Source organism: Castor canadensis, chromosome 11 (assembly GCF_047511655.1).
Source record: "Castor canadensis chromosome 11, mCasCan1.hap1v2, whole genome shotgun sequence".
Lineage (NCBI taxonomy): Eukaryota > Metazoa > Chordata > Mammalia > Rodentia > Castoridae > Castor > Castor canadensis.
Window position 1 is genome coordinate 51869135 of NC_133396.1, and position 17133 is coordinate 51886267.

Below are 17133 nucleotides of genomic sequence, written 5' to 3' on the forward strand. Positions count from 1 at the left end.
CTTCCTTCATTATCACTCATGTTGAGCATTTTCATATACCTGCTGGGCATTTCTTCTTTTGATAAATACTTATTTGGGTCTTTTGCCCATTGTTTAATCAGGTTATTTTGTGAGTTTTTTTTTTTTTGAGTTGTTGAAAATCCTCATATATTCTGAATATTAATGCCTTATTGGATGCATAGTTTACAAATACAGTAAGCCTGCCTTATTTATTACACTCAGTTTTGACCAAACATAGTCAAAAATAAGGAAAGGAGGAAGGAAGGAAGGAAGCTAGTTAGTTCAAAATCAAATCTTTAAATTCCCACGCATGTATCACGCAGCCCAGATGTGGAGAAGGTGTCACCCCGAATTACCATCCTCTGCGTTTAAATCGTTTTGAGATCTGCTGAGTGTTGCTACCCTGCCCTTCATTTGTGAAAATCTGCCTCCAAGAAAGCAGATGGTGCCCAAAAGCAAGGCGACAGTGAATGTGCTTAATTGAAATGATCAAGTGAAAATCTGAGATTTGTTGAAAAGCGGCCTGACTTTATCGGAAGTTGGGCGAGGTCATGGGAAAAAGGAATCCAGCATTTGTAGTACAGAGCTGTACGCATACTGGGTATTCCTCCATGGGCGGTTCCTTGGAGCAGTGGGCCAAGGATCTACTGTGTTTTCTCCTATAGGTTGTCTCTTTACTCTGTTGAGTGTTTCCTTGCTGCACATTATATTCTTTTTTTTTTTTTTTTTTACCAACTGACTTTTTTTGCAGTGCTGGTGATCAAGCCTAGGGCCTCACACACTCTAGGCAACTGCTCTACCACTGAACTATACCCCCCAGTCCTTTCCTTCTTTTTCTCTTGCTTAGTATTCCAGTACATGAATATACCACAGTTTGTTTATCCACTCACCACTGAAGAGTAATGGGTTTTTCTGGGTTTGCTATTTATGAATCAACTGCAATTAGCATCAGCATTACAGATGTTTGTGGGAATGCAAAATTTCATTTACCTGGTTAGTGAGGAGTGGTATTACTGGATTATGTAAGTACATGTGCAAATTTTAAGAAACTGCTACACTGCTTTGTAAAATGACTATACCATTTTGTGTTTACACCAGCAGTTTATTAAGAGTTCCAGTTGCTCCATATCCTTGTCAGCACTTGACATTTTTTTTCTTTGTACTTTTCAGCCATTCTAAATAGGTTTAGGTTGTGGTTTCAATTTAAGTTTTCCCTTCTTTTCCTTTTTTCCTCCCTCTCTCCCCTTCCTTCCTCCCTTTCTCCCTTCCTCTTTTCTTTCCTTCCTCTCTCCCACCTGCCCTCCTTTCTTTTCTTTCTTTCTTTCTCTCTCTCTTTCTTTCTTTCATTAAGATGTGGTCTCTGGCTGCCTTTGAACTCATGATCCTCCTGCCTTAGCCTCCTAAGTAGCTGAGATTACAGCACACGCCCCCATGCTCAACTACTTTTCATTTTCTTAATAACTAATGATGCTCAGCATCTTTTCATGTCTTCCGTTGCCATTTAGCTATGGTCCTTGGTAAAGCATTTGTTTAAATCTTTGACCATTTTTATTGAATCATGTATTTTGTTATTATTATGGTGAGCTCCTTATAAATTCAAGAATCAAGTCCTTTCAGGTTTGTGCAGAAACTTCTCTTCCAATCTGGGACTTATCTTTTCATTTTCTTGAAAAAGTCTTTGGAAGACCAGAAGTTTACATTTTGATGACTTGTGATTTATGAGTTTTTTAAACAATTTATTTTGTAGATCATGGTTTTGGTGTTGTATCAAAGAAATCTTTGTCTAACCTAAGGTCTCAAAGATTTTCTCCTATTCTCTGCTAGATATTTTCTAGTCTTAGGTTTCACATTTAAGTCTTTGATCTATCACTTATTTAAAATTTATTGGGGACCAGACTCAGGGCCCAGCACTGCAGAACCAAAGAGGAATGAAACAGACTCCTTCCTTCCAGGATGTGGGCTGGGGACAGGTGACAGATGAGTAACCAGAATCTTCTTGTGGTGTAAGGAGTGCTGGTGAGCTTGGGTACTGGGTACTGTGGACACTCACTGTTGTTGTTGAAGCTGGAGTGTTCTCCCAAGAGGGAACCATCAACTGAGTTTACAGGACAGGTACAGGTTTGGTAGAAAGCAAAACTCAGGGGAGGGGACCCCATCGTTCTGGAATTGGAGTGGCCTCGGGGAGGCCTGGAGGCCAGGTGATAGATCAGTGTGTTCCAGCAGCTGCTGGGCATTTGCTGTGCCTGAGGTCGGTGTGCAAGGCAGCTGACAGGAGTGGGCAGAGGGGAGAAGAGGCCATGTAGGGAGCCCTTGGCACCCCTTATCTCAAAACAAAGAGTGTGGGGTGGCTTTATGATATGGCTCATGCCCTGTTCTAGAAAGCCAAGAGGGAATTTTCTTTCTTCATTGACAGTCAGCCGTGGCTGTATCATAATGAGCTTGTCCTTAGGGGGCAGCCATGGTGCTGTTACATAACTGTTTCTATCTCCACCTGGGGCACAGATCATGGAGTGGTTGCTGTACTTGCTGTTCCTTGTAGAATCACCCCGAGGACTATGCAAGGAACATGTCATGACAAGGTGATCCCAGGAGCAGCCTGAAGAATTATCCCTCATCTCTGTGGATTTTGTATATATTTAAAACACAATGCTGGAAGCATTTGATGCTGAGGAGAGATGGGGCATATTGCAGGCACCGAATAAATTAGTTATGCAAAGCACAGCAGTTGCTTTCATTAGCCAGCTGGCACTACAGGAAGATAGTGAAAGCCTGTGGGTTAGAAAAGAAAATTTCAGGAATGTGAGAACAAAAAAGAAATCAGCTGCATTCAGTGATTCAGCTTAATCCAGCAACAATAAAGAAATCCTGAACTCATGGTGCTCTGAGCAATGGTAGACTCCCATGGTGTGTGTGAGGGGACCAACTTGCTTTGCTCAACAGAGGGGTCCCCCATGACTGGGCACCCAGGGTGAAAATGTAGAGTCTAGGTTGTGTTCCTAAATTCTGTCTTCTCCTTATTTCTCTCTGGTGGTCCCCAGGAGTGACATTAATTAACAGGTTCAGTCACCACGCAGCTTCTGAGACATTCTATTTCTAGCCAGGACACTTCCTGGAATGACTGCTATCTTAATGTCCACTGAACTCAAGGTCTGTGCTGCTCACAGTCCTACAGACACCTCTCCATGGCTTAGGTGGCCAAAGATAGGAGCCACCACCTAGCAGACTGGTACCCCTACCACCCTGGGCACTGCCACTACGCCACACTGTTGCTTTGTAACTTCAAGTTGCCAGAGCATTGAGTTTTCACTAAGTCCCAGAAGACATAGTAACTATGGTGGGAGACCTCAGAATTTCTTGAGGAAATAGCTCCTTCAGTGTTGCCTTGATGGCCTTATTCCTACCTGCCCCTTTCTTCCCTTAAGCTGAGCATTCTCCCAGGAGGCTCTTAGGTTCCACAGACAGACTGTCAAGGGTCCCCCCACACCTGGGCCACAGCACTCCACATGGCTGGAATCCAGTTGAGACCCTCTAATGTGAACTTTTAAAGCTTGCATGCTTAGGGCCACCTTTGCCAAATATAGTAATGTCATTGTAGACAACTCATTTCTACCTGATAGGGGTCCTTTGTGAATACATCAGAGACCATAAGACTCTGAAGATACCACATCAAATGGAAAGATCTTGGAGCAGGAAGCAGAGGAGCCAGAGTCCAATCTTGACTTTTCCTCCTAGATTCCTCCTGGATGCTAAAGTTCTAGATTTTATCACACTCAGAATTTAATTATTAAATTGGTTGCGTCCCCTTAACACACACACACACACACACACACACACACACACACAGAGTCATGAATCAATCAAAATAGCTTAGATATTAGTAGTTAGGTGAACCACCTCCCCGTGGCATCCTGAGAATATCCTACCTTTGACGAAAGATGAGGATAAGTAGATAGTGAATAACAAACAGAAATGAGTGCCTGTCTTTCAGGGTGAGAGAAATGAAGCAGTCTCTATTAAAGTCGGAGGGGAAATGAGCCATTTGAGGATGCATCAACCCCAAATGAAGCTTCATATGACTCATAAAGCTCACTGACTCTTGAAGGCTTGTTCTCTCCATGATGGTAGAAGAGTTGATACCAGCTCTCACATCTGAATCAGAAGTGGGACATATTTGGAGGAGGTGGCACATGCCCATCATCCTAGCCCTTAGAGACTGGGGCTACGCAGTGAGACCTTGCTTCAAACAACAACAGAAGTAAGGGTAAGAATGGGATGCTTCCACCATCTTGCTTCCTGAAATTATTGAGGCACTTTCTCAGCAAGGAGACTAGTGAGATGACCCTCTGTGGTTTCTCTTGCAAGTCCTGTTTGTGGCATCACAAACACTTGTGTTGTGGGTGGGCCTTGTGGGATGTGGAGGCTGCCCTTCCCAGGTATGCAGAACTGGCGCTGGCTTCTGCCTTGCTGATGTCTGCCTGTGGTCAGAAGGCCAGTGAGCAAAGTGGAGTGGATGACCACCTATGGGTGGGGCTTATGTCACAGGGGTCCTTTATTGCATCTATGTTCAGCAGTGCTGGTGAACAGGGTTTGTCCTCTCACTGTTGGGTCTCAGTGCATGCAAGCCTGTTGGTGGAGGGCACAGGGGTTTTTCTGGGTGGGTGGGGCAGCATGCCCTACAGTTCTTGTATTGTTCCTAAAAGGAAATATAACAGAATGAGACCAACCTGGCCTGTTGCCTTGGAAGCTGTGCCACTGATATCATAGGGCTGTGCCCCTTGTTCTACCTGACCTAAGGGTCACAGGAACAAAGAAACAGAAAAGTTAAATAGGAGGTAAAGTATTTAAACTCAATTATTTAAATTAGTGGTGCCTTAAATCAGTGGTTATCATCAGCTCCCATGTTATAAAGCATCTGTGAACATAAATTCATTTCTTGTGTTTCTGTGAAGGCATCTGGCTAAACCATGAAAATGTAATGCAATATTTACTACAACTGAAACTGGGATGTACACAAAGAATTTAAAAAATCCATCCTTCAGAAATAAATTCAGGAAATTAGGTGAAGCAGTAGATGATTATAGAGACTTGATATTGAATAATTTTAGGAACTGTTTCTCAAACATGACTATGAGTTAATGAAGTTAAGTTTTATAATGTGAATGATTATACATCAACACAAATATTACTTTTTTTTCCTTTTCTTGGTGGTACTTGGGTTTGAACTCAGGGCCTTGTGCTTGGTAGACAGATGCTCTACCACTTGAGCCATGCCCCTAGCCTGTGAATATTATTTTCAAGGTAATAATGCTGGAAGTCTCTTTATCGATGGGCCTCTCATCCTGAAAGCAATTTGGGGACTTTTTTCTTTTCTTTTCTTTTTTTTTTTTTTGCAATTGTTTCGAGACATTGGTAAGTCTTTCAGAAAAAGGGTTGTCACAGCTGTCTACTTCTGTTTTGTACTCACCCATTAATTCGACACCTACTTAATGAGTGCCTCTTATTGCAGAGTGTCATGCTGGAGTCTGTGTGCCTTTTAGGAGCTCCTGGCTGGGTTGAATAGGAGTAGGGAGACAACCACATGCATGTCCTCTGTGAAAGGCAAGATCTAAAGCTCAGTTAATCTGTGTGCCAGGAAAACCATGGTGAACAAGAACAGCAAGGCTCTGCTTTCCATTACTGTAACAAAATACCCGAGATAATAGGCTTCATAAGGGGAAAAGCTTATTTTGGCTCACGGTTTCAGGGTCTTCAGTTCATGCTCCCTTGGCCCTGTTGTTTTGCAACCAGTTGTGGCAGAGTTCACCAGAGCAGGAGGGCATGGCAGAGGAATCTGTTCATCTCATGGTCAAGAAGCAAAGAGAGATAGAGAGGCACTGGGTTCCAATAGCCCCATTTAAGGGAACCCTCCTAGTGATCTAACTTCCTTCCACTAGGCCCCACCTCTTAAAGGTTCCACCACCTCTCAATAGTACCATGGGCTGGAGACGAAGCCTTCAACACATGAGCCTTTCAGGCACATTTTATATTCAAACTATAGCAGTATGTTATCTGCCTGGAGAAAGGCAGATAATCAATGATGGACAACCAGGGATGGCAGTAGTCTTGGTTTAGTGATAAAGGCTCTGAAGAAATAAATAGGTGGGGGGGAGGGGCTATTGGGTGTGGTGGGATAGCTACTCTAGAGTGGGTAGAAAACACCCCTTAGAGGAAGTGCCTTCGGGCAGAGATGAGACAGAAGAGAGAGGAGCTCAGTGTGTGGGGAGCTGGGGGAACATTTGGGCAGAGGGAACAGCAAGCTCAAAGCTCCTCATTGGGAACTGTTCCAGGAGCTGGAAGCAGCTTGGGTGACTGAAGTATAGTGAGCAAGGAAGAATGGTTGGCTTCCAGGTGGGAAGGTAGGCATGGCCTGGGTTGTTGGGGGCCATAACACAGAGCTTGGCTTTTTATTCCAAATGCAGTGAGAGGCCATTAGTGTTCTACATAGGAAGTGACATGATGTGATTTGTGGAATTTTTGGTGTTGTCTGTCTGGTGCTGTGGATTGAACCTAGGGTTTGGGTATGCATACTAAGCACACACTGTACTACTGAGCAACAGCCCCCAGACCCCTCGTGTTGGTCAGTTTTTCCATCACTGTGATAAAATACCTGCGATAAACAACTTAAAGGAGGAAAGGTTTATTTTGGCTTATGGTTTCAGTTTGTTGTCAGCTGTCTCCATTGCTTTTGGCCCAAGGTGAGGCAGGACATCATGGCACTGGGAGTGTGTGCAGAGGCAGCTACTTACCTCATAACTGACAGGAGGCAGAGAGAGCATGTAGCATTCATGGGCTTCCTCCTTCTTCCACTTCTACCCCCAGCCTATTAGATGGTGTTGCCCACATTTAGGGTGGGTCTTCCCCTCTCATTTGCTGTTACATATGCCAGTCATCTCTGGAAATGCCCTCACAGATACACCTAGAATGGTGCTTTACTAATCTCCTAGGTGTCTCCTCAATCAAATCAAGTTGACAATCAAGATTAACTATCACATGGGGGTTTTTAAAAAATAATTTGTGTAACTTTTAATTGCATCATCATTTATAAAATGAATTCTTACAGCTTTATTGAGGTATGGTTGATATACAGTTTCATGAGTTTGAATATGTGCATATAGCCGTGAAATCATCACCACAATCAAGGTAGGGAGCACAGCCATCAGTTCCAAAAGTTTAAGCGCTAATACTGTATTGTTAACTATAGGCACAGCAGACACCTAGAACTTCATCATCTTGTATGACACCCACTTGATACCCATTGAACAACCTCCGTTTGTCCTTGTCCCACCCTCGGGCAACCACTATTCTATTTTCTGCTTCTATAAGTTTGACTGTTTTAGAATACTCAGATAAGAGGAATCACAGAGTATTTCTCTGTGGCTGATTTATTTCACATAGGATAATACCTTCCAGATCCTCAAATTGTCACAAATGGTCGAATTCTCTCTCTCTCTCTCTCTCTCTCTCTCTCTCTCTCTCTCTCTCCCCCCCCCTCTTTCTGTGTGTGTATGTGTGTGTGTGTGTACATGCGTGTGTGTGTTGGGGATAGGACCCAGGTCTTTGCTTATGCTAGGCAAGCCCTCTACCACTGAGCCATACCCCCAGCCCATTGTTTGAATACACAAAATTTTCTTTATCCATAGTCTTGTCCATGGACACTGGATTGTTTCCACATTTTGGCTATTATGACTAATACTGCAATGAACAGGGTAGTGCAAATACCTCTTTGAAATCTTGATTTCAGTTCTTTTGCATAAATATCTAGAAGTATGATTGCTGGCTTTATTTTTATTTTTTTGAGTTGCTGTCTGCTGTTCTGTTTTCCATAGTGGTCTCACCAGTTCACATTGCCATTGGCAATGTGCAAGAGTTACAGCTTCTCCGTCCCTTGCAAACACTTGCCTTTCTTTATGACAGCCATCCTAACGTGCGTGAGGCAGTATCATCTCCCTGTGCTTTTGATTTGTGTTTCCCTGATGATGACCACTTTTCCATGTTCCTGTTGACCATTTGTATGTTGTCTTTGGAGAAATGCTCAAGTCCTTTGCCTATTTTTAGTAGGATCATTTATTTATTTATTTGCTGTTGAGTTATATGAGTTTCATGTGTACTTTGGAAATTAACTCCTTTTCAGATACATGGTTTGCAAATACATTATTCCACTCTCTTGGTTGCCTTTTACACTGTATCAGTGTTTCCTTTGCTGTGAGAATCTTTTTAGTTTGATGTATCCCCACTGTTAATTTTTGTTTTGTTGCCTGTGGTTTTGGTACCATATCATGACTCCATCACCAAGACCAGTATCATGAAGCTTTCTTCCTGTATTTTTTTCTATGAGTTTCACAGCTTTGTTTCTTTTGTACAGTTAATCCATTTTGAATTGATTTTGGCATATGGTGTAAAATAGGAGTCCAGTTTCATGTTTTGCATGTGGATATTCTGATTCCCCAGCACCATTTGTTGGAAAACAATCTTTTCCCTATGTGCGTTCTTGTGTCCTTGTCAAAGATCAGTTACCCTACAACTGTGTGTGTGCCTGTGTGTGTGTGTATTTATTTATGGTCTCTCTATTCTGTTCCATTGGTTTATATGTCTATTATTACCATTTTTAAGTGGGAAGGTCGTGATTTGTGGGTGTTTTTGGTTTTTTTGGTATTATTGGGGGTTTGAACTCAGGCCTCACACTTGCTTGGCAAGCCCTCTACCATGTGAGCCGTGCCCCCAGCTCATGATTTGTAAAATGTGGAGGACAACAGCTACCCAGTGGGGGAATTGGGAGTGTGAGAGATGATATAAGGAAGTGCTGAACAATTTCCCTGACTCGTAGTTGGTGTTGATAAATGTTAGCTTACAATAAGAAAAAAGGAAAAAAAAAAGAAAAGAAGAAGAAGAAAAGTTTTGAGCAGGAAGTGACAGATCCCAGCTGAATCTTAAGTCTGGCAGGAATACAGGGAAGAAGCTCCAGGAGGGACTTGGGCACAGGTCTGTGCTGGGGACAAAGTCAGGGCTCCCACTGGGAACACTGAAGAGGTCTGATCTGCCCATGCCGGCAGCTGTGAATTTGAAAAATGGGAGCCTGAGGACAGAGTTCAAGATGACTGAGGTTTGAGTCTGGGAGAGTGAAAGAAAGGCTGAGCTTGTCACTCAGGGTCTGTTCTGGGCCCTTTGCTAACAGGCAGGTGCCATGATGCCACCCCAGGAGGGCTTATAAGGACAGCTGGGCAGGTGGGTAAGTGGACAGACTGTCTCCCTCAGGAGAGCCTTCTGCACTGGGGGAAAGTTTTCTAAGGGAGAGACCTGAGCTCACATTGGTATTGAAGTGAGCTGGGCGAGTTCCTGGGCTTCCTCTGCTCACCCTCCCCTTGCTCTGGACACTGCATCTGTGCTCCATGGTCTCCCCTGAGCCAGTGAGCAACCCTGACTGGCACAGTGGAACGAGGGGAGAATCAGCTCCACTGAGACATTTCTTTCCCAGCTGCTTCCCCTGAGTCTCAACATTTGGTTATGTTTTCTACTGAAGGCCTCGGTTTCTGAATACTGGTCCAGCTCCCTCTGGGTCCCTCCTGCTTCCTCCTTTGCCCCCTGAAGACCTAGGGGTGATAAAGTTCCTAGCCCTGGGGTCTGCAGGCCCCTACTCACACCCTTGTCATCAGTTCCTCTCAGCTCATCTCAGTTTTCTAGCTGGCATCCCAGGGAGAGACAGTGGCATGGGTCAGGTGCCCAGAACCCGGACTAAATAAATAGGGCTCAGGAAGCCTCAGCCTAAAGAAATATGGAAGCCTCCAGTTCCCTCTTATACTGTGGTTTTTATTCTTACTTTATTGCTCTGCAAAAGACCCTTTTTTTGTTTTATTTCTTTTATTCATATGTGCATACAATGTTTGGGTCATTTCTCCCCCCTTCCCCTACCCCTTACCTTTATCATGCCCCCTCCCTCTCTCCTCCTACCCCCTCGCTACCAGACAGAAACTATTTTGCCCTTATCTTTAATTTTGTTGAAGAGAGAGTATAAGCAGTAATAGGAAGGACCAAGGGTTTTTGCTGGTTGAGATAAGGATAGCTATACAGGGAGTTGACTCGCATTGATTTCCTGTACATGTGTGTTGCATTCTAAATTAATTCTTTTTGAACTAATCTTTTCTCTAGTTCCTGGTCCCCTTCTCCTATTGGCCTCTGTTGCTTTAAAGTTTCTGCATTAGTTCCTTTGCATTCAGGACATCAAATGTTATCTTGTTTTTTGTGGGGTTCTTGCCTATCCTCATAGTTCCTTGTGTGTTCTCACCTCATCATGTGATCAAAGTCCAATCCCCTTGTTGTGTTTGCCCTTGATCTAATGTCTGCATATGAGGGAGAACATATAATTTTTGGTCTTTTGGGCCAGGATAGCCTCGCTCAGGATGATGTTCTCCAGTTCCATCCATTTACCTGCAAATGATAAGATTTCATTCTTCTTCGTGGCTGAGTAGTATTCCATTGTGTATAAATATCACATTTTCTTGATCCATTCATCAGTAGTGGGGCATCTTGGCTGTTTCCATAACTTGGCTATTGTAAATAGTGCTGCAATAAACATGGATGTGCAGGTGCCTCTGGAGTAACCTGTGTCACAGTCTTTTTTGGGTATATCCCCAAGAGTGGTATTGCTGGATCATATGGTAGATCAATGTCTAGCTTTTTAAGTAGCCTCCAAATTTTTTTCCAGAGTGGTTGTACTAGTCTACATTCCCACCAACAGTGTAAGAGGGTTCCTTTTTCCCCGCATCCTCGCCAACACCTGTTGTTGGTGGTGTTGCTAATAATGGCTATTCTAACATGGGTGAGGTGGAATCTTAGTGTGGTTTTGATGCAAAAGACCCTTTTAAACTATTCCCAAAGCAAAGGCTGTTGAAGGATTTTATTTGCGTCTCCCTTTCCTGCTGCCTTGTCCCATTCATTTTCAGTCCTCTGATGTGAAGCCACATGACAGCTAAGGAGGTAACTGCCCGTTAGTGGTCATCTGGCTCTGTGGGATGCTGACTTCTTGGCTCGGCTTTGGAGACAGAGGTCGCACAGACCTGTGATTCCGAGCACTTTGTCTCAATATAGCTGCCAGATTACAGCTTCTCTCTGTGGGCTGCATTTCATATTTGTGATCCACCTCTGTCTCTGTTTCTTTTTCCTGCTTATGCCCTATTTCTTACCCATCTCTGCCTCGGGCAGCATGTCATAGTTTCTGTGAGTCCTATTCCACTGTCAGTGCTTATTTTCTGGTTCAAGGTGGTATGGTTTGTGATATACAAATGTCCAAATGTTCTTTCCCATGTTGTTTTGTTTGGTCACTTCTTGCTTCTTCTCTTCCAGCAACATCTGCAAACAGGACCAGTGAGTTTGAGTTTGCAGTTTACTTCTGGTGCTATATGGAAACCTATGATTTTCTTATTTACCAGGGAGAAATCTCAGGCTATTGGGATGATTTTTTCATGTCAAGGCCACAGGAAGTAATCATCTTTGAAGCATTTCCTGTGGCCACCCACTGTAATCTGGGATTCCCTCAGCTGCTCCCTAACCAGATTTGCAGAGTTAACGTTTCTCTGTTGGATGGGAAACTCACCAGGTGCATGGTGTGCCTGTCTAAGACCAGCATACCAGGATGCCCCTTCTTCTCCTGGGTGGAAGACCCAGCATTGCTGACATTTTTGGCTAGATACTTCTTTGTCACGGGGCTGCCCTTTGGGTCAGCCTAGGACCTCTAGCAGCATCTCTGACCTCTACTCAGTAGCACCCAGGTGTGGTCATGGTAAATGCTTCCACAATTTTCCTTATGTCTCCTGGGGCAGAGCCACTCCTAGGTTGGAACCACGACCATTGACGAGGTCAGAGGCAAACTAACCACTGCTCATAGCTCAAACTGGTTGTTCTCCACACGCTGTTCACTTATGGTCCGTTTCCTGCCGGGTCCCCTGGTAATTGAGCTATGTGCACATTCTTATTTTCTTAGTTCTCAGACTTGAATGCTCCAGCTTTCCGCTTCCCACTGCTTATTGTACTTGCAGCTGAGGCCTGAATGCCCTCTCCCACTATCCAAGACTTGTCATTATTTTCTGATGGTCTAGATGCTTTCCCAATTGCCTTCCAGTTTTCTTGCCTTAAAAGGGAAATGAAAGCAAGGCCCTGAGGTAACCCCTCACACAGGCTGCAAAGGCAGTTGCTCAGAAGCAGAACACACTTTCAGGAGCAGGAGACATAAGCATGGCTTCTGACTTTCCCTCTGCTCGAGGGCTTCGTTAGAGTCCTAAAATAGCTGCCCCACCCCCTCCTTTCCTCCCGCCGCTCCTCCCTCTCTTTCTTTTCTACATCATGCTGTAACAATGTGAGAGATATAGTTTAAATGTAAGTCTTACATTATCTGGATATGAAAGAGCTTGGTAAAAAGGGAAATGTTTGAAAATTTTAAAGAAAACAGCCATGAGAAGACCCTCTCTCTGCCCCCTCCTCTCTGCCTCCCACCCTGTCTTGGGAGCAAGTTCCTTGATTTATTCATATTTCCTTAATTGAATTGATCTTTGTCCTGTTTATGAGGATTTTAAGAAGTCAGAAAATCAAGACTAGAAACCTTTTTTTCCCCACTGTTTTGTACTTGGCCTGAGCCCATCTATTTATTTTATATTACTGATTCACATCCACGAGAGAACCATCAGTCAGCAAGCATCCCCACCTGTGTTTATTTTTCTGCAGCTCAGATTGGTTAAAACCAATTCTAATGACTGTAAGGCATCTGACCTCTGTATTTATTTCCCTCTTTCAAATTTCAAAGAAGCAAGAAGAACACTTTCTTCAAACCTGGTATGTCTGCTGGCCTCCTGCCCTTTATATCTAATTGATCCGTCACTGTGTGTTGCTGAGTTAAAGCAGGGCAGCTCTCCACGTGACACACTTAACAATTTTTGCCTGGAAGGCAGCTCATATTTGTTGGGAGCTTTCTGTGTGCTCAACATACGATACATGTGCTCTCCTTTAGTCTTCACATTTTTATGAAGTTGCCATTCATAGCTCCATCTTCTTGGGTGAAGAGGTGGAGAATCATAGTAATCACAAGCTTGCTTCCAAGCTCACATTGTCAACAGTGGAGATGGATCAAGCCTCATGCTTCTCATGTGGGTAAAGATTATTCAGAGAGCCCTGCACAGTGGCTCACACCTACAATCCCAGCTACGCAGGAGTCAGGGATCAGGACTGTGGTTTGAGGCCAGTCCAGGCAAAAAGTTAGCAAGATTCCATCTCAATCAACAGGCTGAGTGGCAGTGACACACATCTGTCATCCTGGTCCAAGCTGGCCAGGAAAAAAAAAACTGAGACCCCATCTGAAAAAGGAACTAAAGCCAAAGGGTTGGGGACATGGCTCTAGTGGTAGAGTACCTGTCCAGCAGTAACAAGGCCCTGAGTTCAAACCCCACTCCTACCCCCCAAAAAAGACACATTCCTAAGATATGAGTCTAGGGAGTAGGGAACCAGCTGCCTTTCCACCTGACAGAGCACAGAGAGCAGATTTCTCTCTTCCTCACTTACCGGTTCCCATCTCCTTGTCCCTGTTGACCCTGAAGAGCAGTGACTGCTCCATGGTGAGTGGCATGAGGCCACACCTGAGCATCCCATCCTGGGTACTTTCCCTACTTGTAGGCGTCTTTTCTGGTTACAGTGAATAGGACATTAATTATTTAATTACCTAGCATTTTAAATTCTGAAAGATGGGATTGGAAGAAAAGAATCTAGCTGGTTGTGGGTACAAGAAGAAAGGTTGAGTTCAGGGGGAAAAAAATCATGGGAGGAAAAAAATGAAGGATGCTCAGAAAAGGTAGTGTGGAAGATAAGAGTGGTCCAGATGAGTTCTCTGGGGGCATTCACTTGAGAGTAACTTTATTGAATTCAAAAGGGACTAGGACAGTACAGAAAGAAAAGTGAGATGTGACAAATTAAGGGACCTAGAGGACTTTACCTTGGAGCAGGCAACTTGTCAAACTTTGAAAAAATGGTTGAATGTTTTTCAGGTGCATTGTCTAGAAGACCATCAGATCTGTTGCCAGAAGTTAAGAGGGACTTTAGATCTTTGAATTTAGACTGAGATGGCTGGCTGGATGCTCCTCCCTCCCTCCCTCTTTCCTTCCCTTTCTCCCTTCCTTTCACCTTAGACTCCTGAATTGTAAGGGGAAAGGATGTCAAGGAAAATGTCTGTGCTTTTCCTGTCATTTTTCATCTTCATATTTTTATCCTTTGGGAAGAGTAAATAAAAGGCTTACTTCATGAGCAACCTGGGCAAGTTTTGGAAAAATGTAGACACATTGCACAATCACTTTATGTTTTCATAAAGTAAGCTCTGCAGTCATCATTTCTAAGTAGTTCTAATCATAACATAATGGGTGCATTGATTAAATGGATATTTTACTTAAATCACCTCCATGAGTCAGCCTGATGTATTCCTGGTTGGTTCTGTCATCATTGATAAAATTCACTAATTCTCTTCCAGAATCACTCAGGTTCTGTTAGTTCATTTTATCTTGGGAGGGAGTCCTAATGAAATTAGTTGCTGCACAGGTCTTAGCCAAGGCATTCTTCCACTGTTGCTGTGGAAACCAGCAATAAAAATTGTGAGTTGAGAAAGAAAAATAATCAGTGCTAAACATCAGTAAAATACACGAGAACTAAGTTGAATTTTTAAAAATCATGATAACCGAGAACCAACCTGAATGAATCATAGAACTGAAATCATGTTTTTTTTCTCAGAAAGACTGTGGAAAACAAATTACAAAGTCTTTTTTTCCAGTAATGAATTCAGTTTTATTTGTTTATTTATTTATTGTGGTGCTGGGGATTGAACCCAAGCCTTGGTACATGCTAGGCAAGTGCTCTACCACTAAGCAATACCCCAGCCCCAACCTTTTCATGGGTAGCCACGTTCACATAGCTGCTGCCATCATAGGCTGCAGTGTGAGGACCAGGTAGACACTTGGATGCATATGCCCTGTTCTTTACACAGGAGGAGGCACTGGATGGCTCTTGGGGATAGAGACATTGTCAATTGAAATGATTTCTTCTGGCCAGGAAGAGACAGGTGGTGAGCCAGGCTGCAGAGCTGCCTGTGGGTTTTCTTGTGGGTGGCTGTACTGGGATGGGCCGAGGAGAGAGGAGGCCAGGACATTTATCATCAGCTATCACCCCTTGGGGACTGTTAATTAAACCCCCATGCCCTGGGAGAGTGGTCACTGGAATTGGTTGTCATCTGTGAGTGTTTTTCAAAGTGTGTTTTTGGTGTTCTTTGAAAGGATGAAACACTGGTTTGGGTGCCCTATGCTACACCTTTGGCCATCAGAGTCCATGGGGACAGGCAGAGGCAGGGTTAGAGCTGGACAAGATTGGCTGAGGGCTTTTAATCCAGTCCTGTTTTGTTGCTGACAGAAAAAACAGGTTCAGAGAGGGAAGTGGGATAGGAATCAGCTGCTCCTTGTTCAGAAATGACAGTGCTGATCTTTGTTGGCAAGAGTCAGGCTGCCGTCACTGTCTCTGTGTTCAGACTATTCCAAGGTCTTTAGCTGCATCCTGCTACTTTGAACAATTTTTCTTTCATAAATTATTTTAGTCGGAGCAATAACTCTGTTCTCTAATTTCAGGTCCAACCAATTAAAATATGCTCTATTAATTTTTCAGTGATATCCATTTTTATCCAAAGGAAGGAAAGAGTCATTTTGTGCTTCTGTGAAATCTAACTTTCAAGTAATTCATGTATGATGATTTAAAAATTAGATAGACTGTCCTTTTGCCAACCCTAGAGCTGCAAAGCCTTTGGACATTTTATGTCTTGACTTGAGCTGTTCTGTTTTCTGTGTGTGTGCGTATGGTGTGTCTGTGTGTCTGTCTGTCTGTGTGTGTTTATGTATATATGGTATAGCATTGTGTTAAGTATCTCACAGAAGTATCTGTAAAAAGTAATGTCATAATATCAGTAATATTGCATCTTTGTTTTAATAATTTGGTAAAAAATCTATTTTAGAGTTGTAAAAATTAGCCTAGCACAAAGGTATCTTAGGAATAGAATATTCTATTTCCCATCAAACCCTAAGTACTTATTCTGTGATAGCTAACAACTGCCATCATGGTAGATGGGAGTAAAACCTGATGACATCATTTACAGGTGCAAGTTTGGGAGACACTGTTTTCCTTTTTGCTCTTCCACAGACAGACGGTCCCTGGAAGGCAAGCATGCGGAGTGCAGCCAAGCCCTGGAGCCCAGTCGTCAAAGCGGGGAGCCATGGTCCTGACCGGGCCCGACCTCTTCCTGTGGCTTCTTCTGGCATGAAGAGCTCTAAATCTTCAACCTCGTTGGCTTTTGAGTCCAGACTCAGCAAGGTATAGACTTGAAAGTGGCAGTGAGCAATCCACTGGCCCTGCAGGGTGGGGAAGAAGGCTCCTGAGGAGGGTCCTCGAGGACCAGTATGCTTTGGCCTAAGGGAATGGAGCAAGTAGGTAACATGAGGGTGCTTTGGGGTTGAGAAAGGAAATCTGTGAAGTGTTTAACACAGTAATTAAGGTCCTCTGCCCTGGATTACATGGGTGCTCCAGGAAGTTTGCCCCTGGACTTCCCTAAATGGGGGTCAAGGTCATCTATAATCTTCTCAACCCTGCCTTCACCATCCTTGTCTTGTTTGTCCACCAACACTGTTGATTACGCCCTCCATCAGGGAACATGTTCTTTTCTCACTTTCTCTTCCCTCCTCTTCCTCCTCTGGCCTCTAACATTAGATGGGCCTGGGTACAGTCCTTTGACTCATCTGTTTTCCAGCTACATTGATTCTCTATGTCAGGGCTCTCCCTATGTCACACCTGACACCTTTGCTGTTCTGAGATAAGTTTGTAGACAGTATCACCTACCTACAGGCAGACATTTGAAGAATCAATGTAGTCTCCTGACCCTAGTGTCAAAGGAAAGTATTAAGTATCATGTACTTAATCTGCAAATACCCGAGCAAGACTGTGCAAAGGACCCAAGTTGTTCCTGAGAGAGCCATGGTGGTGACAGTGATGATGCAGCCTGATTCAACCTAGTCATGTTGATGACTCAGATACTAT

At 43.7% G+C, this 17133-nt stretch overlaps 1 protein-coding gene across 9 annotated transcripts in view; it reads left to right on the forward strand.

Moving 5' to 3' along the window:
- Positions 1–17133, forward strand: part of Specc1 (sperm antigen with calponin homology and coiled-coil domains 1) — a 290773-nt gene that overhangs the window by 66037 nt on the left and 207603 nt on the right. For 7 of the 9 annotated variants that reach the window (XM_074046724.1, XM_074046723.1, XM_074046722.1 and 4 more), the window contains one exon: positions 16243–16413. In XM_074046724.1, coding sequence (XP_073902825.1) covers positions 16267–16413 — 147 coding nt within the window. In that variant the 5' untranslated portion in view covers positions 16243–16266. Of the gene's footprint in view, positions 1–3996; positions 4262–16242; positions 16414–17133 lie in introns of those variants that run through there. The other 2 variants (XM_074046726.1, XM_074046728.1) reach the window with 2 other exon arrangements.